At 29.3% G+C, this 8100-nt stretch overlaps 2 protein-coding genes across 2 annotated transcripts; one reads left to right on the forward strand and one right to left on the reverse strand.

Annotated features, from left to right (window-relative positions):
• Nucleotides 1-398: 398 nt before the first annotated feature.
• LOC132953807 (uncharacterized) lies at nucleotides 399-4243 on the forward strand. Its single transcript, XM_061026144.1, has 5 exons — nucleotides 399-590; nucleotides 680-887; nucleotides 964-1546; nucleotides 3764-4163; nucleotides 4223-4243. Exons 1-5 carry the CDS (start codon nucleotides 399-401, stop codon nucleotides 4241-4243), a joined length of 1404 nt encoding a protein of 467 aa, XP_060882127.1.
• A 116-nt stretch (nucleotides 4244-4359) lies between these two features.
• LOC132936779 (uncharacterized) lies at nucleotides 4360-6608 on the reverse strand. The gene is made up of 5 exons (XM_061003544.1): nucleotides 6344-6608; nucleotides 5952-6148; nucleotides 5407-5745; nucleotides 4994-5253; nucleotides 4360-4847 (listed from the first exon to the last, which is right to left on the reverse strand). The coding sequence occupies exons 1-5, from the start codon at nucleotides 6499-6501 to the stop codon at nucleotides 4458-4460; spliced, it is 1344 nt and encodes a 447-aa protein (XP_060859527.1). The 5' UTR covers nucleotides 6502-6608; the 3' UTR covers nucleotides 4360-4457.
• Between the last annotated feature and the right edge of the window lie 1492 nt (nucleotides 6609-8100).

Genomic DNA, 8100 nt, shown 5'->3' on the forward strand with positions numbered 1-8100 from the left:
CTTTGTAAGTGGGCGTGGTTTAGATTTTCAAATATTCATATTTTCCCGCGCTTTGAGCATGACGTCATAATGCCGTACTCCCGTACTGGCCGTCGCGCGTCGGCATACTAAAATATTATTATTTTTTATAGCGTTATCGCCACTTCTTACTTAGTTACCTCGCTATGTTACATGCGTATGTACGACATTATAATTTATTAATATTATAATTTGTATTACTACATGGGTATTAATACACGAGTACTATAAATGTTTATAATATTATTAGGTACATATTTATTAGTATTACCAATAATAATAATACAATATTATCGAATTATCACTTTTTTTTAAGTTTTCATTATTTGAACTTCGTATCTTTGATCAACATATTATTACGCACATTTTAATTAATAAATATGCCAAGGGACTCAAAATACAAATATTGTTTTGTATCGAAGTGTACAAATACTTCGACAAAATGCCCTAATAAACGATTTTTGAGCGTTCCTTATGATGCTAAACGGAGATTATTGTGGTTTAAAGTAGCAAGACGTAATGATACGGCAAAATCTAAAACACATCATGATTGTTGTGAAGATCATTTTGTTGTAAGTAATTTTTATAGAGAGAATTAATTAGAATTAAAATATCTATTTTTTTAAACCAGAATCTTAAATAGAATAATTTTTTTTTTCAGTTAGAAGATGATTTAGATAATTATATTCAATTTAAGCTTATGGGAGCATCAATACTTAAACTGAAGAAAAATATTGTACCACATATTTTTGATTGTCAGGTTGATCGTAAGCAAGCATTAACATCAAACCCTCGACCATTGCATAGTAAAAGAATCCGAAAAAATATCATTGATACCGCTATACAAAATCAATCTTGTATGACAGAAGGTACCTATACATTTTTCAAGTTAATAATATGTTATGTATTTTTTTATTTTTAATGATACATAATTACAATGTTTAGAACATATTGATACAGTTATACCTGATGCTGAAATAATAATTGAAGATTTCCAACAGTCTGATAAACAAACAAAAGAAATTGGTATACAAGTAAATTTAAACAGTAAAACGGTTCCTAAATCAACTAGAAGCAAGGGAACACAGTGTGATATCAGTGTGGAGTTTCAAACTGAAAATACTATAGTTGATAAGTTGACTTTAAATGTAAATAAATCTAATAGTAAAACACATGAATGTACCTCAATGTATGGTTCAACTAGTAGTTCAAATTCTGAGAGTGAGCTAGATACTTCTATGGATATTTCTATTAATTCTTTTTCTAGTATTTCACATACAAATAACGAACAAAAAAAATTCAAAGATATGAGCTATGAAATGACTTGTTTCTATATAAAAAATAAGCCCAAAGCTTATATAGGTTTAAATCCTGATTGGTATAATCAAGGATTTGTTGTAGGGAAGTCCGAGACGTATAAGTTAAAAAGTAAAGGTGAAATTTTTGAACCTTGTGGTACTCCTGCGTTAATTTGTTTTGTTCCCGATGTAGTATCGTTGATTCGAACTTTAAAGCAGCGATCGGAGAGGTAGGATTTAATTAGATTATATAATGCGGTTGGAGTGTTTAATGTTTTTAATTTATATAAAAGTCCGTCGTGCCAGACCCGATCGAAGGCTTGGGCTATGTCTAAGAAGGCTGCCCCTGTATGTAGTTTTTTTTCAAATCCATCATTTATATGCTCCGTTAGTCGCAGAAGTTGTTGAGCAGTGGAGTGGTTTGATTTGAATCCAAATTGGAAATGAGGGATAGCATTTATTGCATTTAAGTAATTAGTAAGCCTTAAGTGAATAATTTTTTCAAATATTTTTGAAATTGAGGACAGTAGGCTTATAGGTCTGTAATTGCTGGGATTAGAATTATCTTTACCTGGTTTTTTGAACAGTATTATTGTGGCCAATTTCCATTCTGTAGGAAAGTATCCAATTTTTATTAGGGAATTGAATAAGATGGACAAATATGTTATCGCTTTTTTGGGAATATTTTTTAGGATAGTATTAGTGATTAAATCGTGTCCGGGTGATTTTCTTTTTGGTAATTTTTTGATTATGTTTAAGATTTCGTTGGGGCTTGAGTATGGTAAAATATTTTGTGGTTGAATATCAGGCTCATTAAGTTTTTGTTGGACTAGATAGTTTGTAGAGTTATCTTGTGAGCTGTTTAAAGTGAATGCATTTTCGAGAGTATGAGCAAGCAATTCGCATTTATCAGCTTCTGTATTTAGATAAGCATCTCCCGCTTTTAAGGGGGGGATTTCATTGGTATTCGGTTTGATTAATCTTTTGGTTGCAATCCATAAATTAGAGTCAGCAAGGTGGATTGTAGATAAATATTTTTGATAGCAGTTAATTCTGTGTTCTTCGAGTGAGTTTTTAACCTTTTTTGTTAGATAATTTAATTTTTTTCGATCTTGCGGTAGTCTATGTATTTGCCAGAGTCTCCTCATTTGATGTTTTGATTTAATTAATTTTAATATTGTATGGGGAAGTTGATTAGGACTGTAATTTGTTATCGTGTTTTGTTTTGCTGTGCATGTGTCGGCCGCTTGGCAAATGATTTCGCGTAAATGTTTTACCGCATTATCTGCGTTGGGAATGTTCAAAATATTTTTGGGAATAATTAGATTTTGAGTGATATGTTGTTTGAATTTTTCCCAATCTGGTTTGCCGGTGATAAGTTTACGGGTGGGTGTTGAAAATGATAGAGATGCATCTATTGTAATTTTTACAGGCAAATGGTCTGAATCGAGTTCATATAGTGGTTCTTGGTGAATGGAAAAACGAATCGATTTTTGTAAAATTACGTCTAATATATCAGAATTTCTATTTTGATCATATGGGAAGTAGGTAGGTGTATCTGGAGCACACATTATCGTGGAACTGTTTGAGAGATAATTGAATAATTTACGTCCGTTTGCATTTGTAACTTTGCAGTTCCAAGTCGTGTGTTTGCAGTTTAGATCACCAACTAGCAAAATTCTTTGATAGCTATTTAATATTTTGTCAAAGTCATTTGTGTACATTTGAAAGCTAGGTGACTGGTAAGCACTAATTATTGTTGTGATTGAGTGATTTATTGAAATAGATATTGCTACTGCTTCAAGAGTTTTCAATGTAGGTAGATATGATTGTTGATGTTTAATTTTTGTTTTAATTATTATAGCGACACCACCTGATGGTCGTACCGCTAGCCTATCTTTGCGATAAGTGGTGTACCCATTAAATTTAATTTTGTCATTAGCGATTAGATGTGTTTCGCTTACGCACGCGATATCGACATTATGTGCTGATAAGAACGCTGCAAATGTGTTACGATTTTGCTTAATTCCATTGGCATTCCAATTTATGATAACTAGCTTAATATTATTTAAATTATTAAACGACATTGATATTATTTAATAGAGCTGGTAGATTTTCGATAACTTTTTTAATAATCTGTGAGATAAGTGAGCTGATTAGTGGCATTAATGACTTTATAAGCTCGTTAGTGATATTTGAGTTGTTGATTTCTTTTTGTTAAGTATAAAGAGTAAAGTTTCAGAGAGAGATATATTATTAACACTAATGAAAATTCGTTTAAATGATTCATTTTCTAGATTAAGTGATTTTTTTGGTGTATCTGAAAGTTTTTGTTGTAGAATTTTTAATAAAACTATTAAATTAATCAGTGGATATTTTAAAGAATTTATATATTGGCCAGATAAAAATAGTATTCAGAATCTATTACCGATTCCTTTTCGTTATAGGTATTCAGATGTGCAATCAATTATTGATTGCTTAGAAATAGAAATTCCTAAGCCATCCAATCCTATAGAACAATCATTGACATGGTCTGATTATAAAAAATGCAACACACTTAAATATTTAATATCATCTACCCCAGATGGGTTTATTAATTTTATTTCTGAGGGCTATGGTGGTAGATCTAGTGATGCTCTATTAGTTGAGAAATCTGGTTATTTAGAATGTCTTCCTGAGAACTGTACAGTCATGGCTGATAGAGGGTTCAAAAGTATAGACTTTATGTTGGAAAAACGAGTGTGTAAACTGGTTAGACCACCAAGTGTTTTTTCAAATAAAAAGTCTACTAAAGAAGAAGTGCTTGAAACTAAACGTATAGCTAGTTTGAGAATACACATTGAACGAGTAATAGGCAGATTAAGAGAGTTTAAAACCTTAAAACCACATGCCTTGATGCATTTAAGTTTAGTTTCAAATGTAGATGACATTATAACTATTGCATGTGCTTTAATTAATTTACAAAAACCTATTATTACTCAATAATAAATAAACCAACTGTTAATTTTAATATACTGTAATGAACTTAACAAAATCAACAACTTTCAAATTCAATTTATTATGTATTATTATAGTATAAAATGTCAATATAGTCATATATTGTAAGTACCTAATACATTTAGATAATATTAATATTAATGTTTATGTGTTTATTAAAATTGGAAATATAAAAGTTTTCCAAAATGTCCAACTTTTTTTAATTAAGTCATCACACATATTTTTATTATAATCAATCCATGTAATGTGTACTTTCTTGTTTTGTGTAAAGTCAGGATCAGCTATTGCCAGAAGCCCTCTTGGTTTCTTTAGTACATGCATTTGCAGTTGAAGTTGAGCCAGAACTTTTGACTGTATGATACCATTTTTTATATAATTATTCATAGAACTATGCTTCTGTGGACACTTGATTTCCAAAACAAAATCTGAAGCAAGTCCATCTGCTGATGCTCCTATGATAGGAAAATCAGAAGAAATGGCCAAACCAGTCTCACGGATGGTTCTTTTTACTATTTTTCTCACTTCTTGAAGTACCTATTAAGTTATTTATAAAAAACATATGTTAGGATCATCTGTTTACATTAAATCAACTTAATAAATAAATATACATAGACAATTAATAAAATAGTAAAAAAATAAATATTAAAATAGTTTTGTGGTGTACTTTTTGTCCTACTTACATCTTTTTCCAATAGTTTACCACGTTCCATAGCTGATGTCAATTTAATTTTTCTACATCCAAGTATTTGTTTGACCAGAACCCCATCACCTTTTTTACACCTAGATAACTCATATATTTTAGATGCAGTTATTCTTCCATATCTAAGTTCGAACCACAAAACATTATTAGCTTGGTTAGTAGTTTTTTCCTCTACACCACTGAATACTGATATGGGTGTTCTTTCTTTTAAGAAATGTAAAAAGTCATCCGCTGTACCATCTGTATTATAAAATAATGTGTGTAAAAAACATTAAATACAAAAAAAAAATCTTTTTTTCTAATACAAAATAACTTGGCCTTCCATAATACTTAAAATAATTAAAACTTTCATACCTATACTTATATTGTGGTATTTTTATATTATTAACTTACTACTATTATATTGTTTGGAGAATTCTAATATAGCTGTATGGATTGACAACATTTTGAAAAAAGATTCCTCTAATTTATAATTATGAGCACCAACTTGGCAATTTATTTGGTGGGTTTCTCCTAATTTCATAGCTTCATTAAAAAAATTCTTGTTAGATATTTCACTTTGAATATTTACTATGGATTTTTTGGACATAGATTTAGCTGTTATATATTTTAATGTTGTGCCAACCCCAGAAAGTTTGGGTCTTTTCCAATAGCACTCAACTTCTGTGGGAGACTTTTCTTCAGATTTTCTATGAACATACATGAGAAAAGCTAAACTGTGTTTACATCCACCTGTAAATAATAATAAAATCTTTGTTTACAACATTTAAGGACTAGTTATAATTAAATATAAATACCTACCTTATCAATAATTATAAATTATTTTCTATAGGTACACTTAATATCACAAAAGATTTATATAATATAACATATTAAAATTCTCATTAAGATATAGGTTCTATATAAATATATATATATATTATTATGCAGTCACCAACCTAAAGATGCTGCACAGTCATCACAATGTAAATCAACTATTTCTTCTTTTTCTTCATTTATTGTTAATGAAACATGGTAATTTTTATTTCTAACTCTATGTTCAGGACAAATTTGAGCCTGAACATTACATATAGATCCTTCCCTTTTTATTTGAACATATCCAATAGCTGAATCTCCATAATTTTCTCTCGATGATCTAATGAAAATATATAAAAAATAATCAGCCCATCTATATATTTTATTAAAAATAATCGAGTTTTTAACTACATATTAGTAATTAATATTCTTAAATATTTATATTCAGGTAATTTAATTATTTAAATATTATAAATATTATTTGTATTAGGAAACAAAAAACTAGCAGTGATAATAAATAATAATAGGTACACACCTTTGAGCTTTTGATCCCCTAACTTCAGGATCATTGAAGCAATCATTATTTTTTATGTATTGTGTTACAGAAAAAATGTCAAGTTTTGGTAAGTTTATAGATGTACCTTTGACATAGTCTTTACTGACACTTACAGCCATTGAGCCATCGTTATTCATTTATAAAAAAAATTACTATAATATATACATATAAGACAATACACTATACACATTGACATTAGTATTTACAATTTATTTTCTGCTGAAAGTGATACTGACGATACTGTTGTGGCTACTCCACACTGTCAATAGAATTTGTGTCGAATTATTAGATTTTACGTAATCAAAGTTATTTTAGTACAGTCATAATATTATACACGCGCATTGACATATAATTAGACGCACGGGCGTACGGCATCGTGACGTCACACACCAACTGAATAGACCACGCCTTCTCAAACAGAGAAATGTATGTTTGGAGAGCTATTAGTCCTACAAATCGAAATAAAACGAAAAATTTACAAATATATTTTCGTTTTTAATTGGTATGTAGAATACGAAAAACAAAGAAAATTTTTTTTGTTCAGGTCCTAATTGCTATATTTTCGTCCTCGCTTGATTTATCAAATTCGTCACATCGTGACAATGTGGCTGTTGTTATACCCTTATTTTAATCCTGTTCTTCATCAATACTTGTTGTTTCTTCTTCGCTTAATAACAAATCAATACTTATAGCTGGTGATATGCTTTTTATATTATTCGTCTCTTTTTCATGAAAATATTCTGTATCAGTTAATGAATTATATTTGGTTGGCGATGTACTTATTTCATTATATTGACCTTTTTCACTTAACGATACTGATTTTTCAATTTGTTCACAATTTACAGATAAATATTGAATTGGATCAAATGATTTATCTTTATTTATTTCATCCCTTTTATTTTCGGTTCTAATTCAATTCTCAATGTCCGTGTATTGTTTTGTGCCTACAATTTTTATGAAGCCTAAAATATCATCGATGTGTATTTGAATGAAATCGTCTACACGTAGTGGTACAGTTTTATGTTTAAAAGTACGATTTTTAAATCATTAAACAAACTCTCAGACGAAGCACTTGTTTCTATTATTTCTCCATATTTAAAAATAGAAACCATAACCGCAGACCAACACGGAATAAGTTTAGAAAATTGTAATAGTTTCTTAGCAATCATTGGACAATATTGCATATTATCATGATTGCCTTAATTTTTGTGGGAATGTGATTATTCTAAACAATTATTATAAATATTTTGAATAATTTAAAAAATACTATTATCGTCACCTAGTTCATTAAGTAAGTGAGCACTATCTAACTCAGTATCTTGACCAGCAATAATATTTTCGTCGCTAGAATATACGGTTTCCTCATTGATTACCAAATGACTCGATATCCTTTATTTCAAATAATTTTTTGCGATTTCACATGCATTTGGAATATTGTTGAAAACATATCCACCTTCTTCATTTAGTGCGACAGTAAAAATACACTCTAATAAATGTTTGATGTTATTGAAATCTGTACTTGCACTAACTAAACCTATGGATCGTAGATAAAAGTTTTTGATTCTGTATGAAGAATTTTTAATTTCTGGCCAAGAACTTAAAAGCTTCATAGTATGATTAAAATACCATACATACAATGAGGTATTTCGACTTCACTTTCTTTTAATAAAAGTGATGAACATATGGACAAATATTTTGATAAACTTGAATATTGAGTAAAGGATTTGATTACAGCC

Source organism: Metopolophium dirhodum, chromosome 1 (assembly GCF_019925205.1).
Source record: "Metopolophium dirhodum isolate CAU chromosome 1, ASM1992520v1, whole genome shotgun sequence".
Taxonomy (NCBI): Eukaryota; Metazoa; Arthropoda; class Insecta; order Hemiptera; family Aphididae; genus Metopolophium; species Metopolophium dirhodum.

Excerpts from the sequence above, each read along its gene's own strand:
- LOC132953807 (XM_061026144.1), top strand. The coding sequence starts at position 399 with ATGCCAAGGGACTCAAAATACAAATATTGTTTTGTATCGAAGTGTACA. Across the intron at positions 888-963 it reads TCAATCTTGTATGACAGAAG|AACATATTGATACAGTTATA; the intron begins GTACCTATACAT and ends TACAATGTTTAG. Across the intron at positions 4,164-4,222 it reads TGAGAATACACATTGAACGA|TTTAGTTTCAAATGTAGATG; the intron begins GTAATAGGCAGA and ends GATGCATTTAAG.
- LOC132936779 (XM_061003544.1), bottom strand. The coding sequence starts at position 6,501 with ATGAATAACGATGGCTCAATGGCTGTAAGTGTCAGTAAAGACTATGTC. Across the intron at positions 6,149-6,343 it reads AGGGGATCAAAAGCTCAAAG|ATCATCGAGAGAAAATTATG; the intron begins GTGTGTACCTAT and ends TATTTTCATTAG. Across the intron at positions 5,254-5,406 it reads CTCCAAACAATATAATAGTA|ATGGTACAGCGGATGACTTT; the intron begins GTAAGTTAATAA and ends TTTATAATACAG.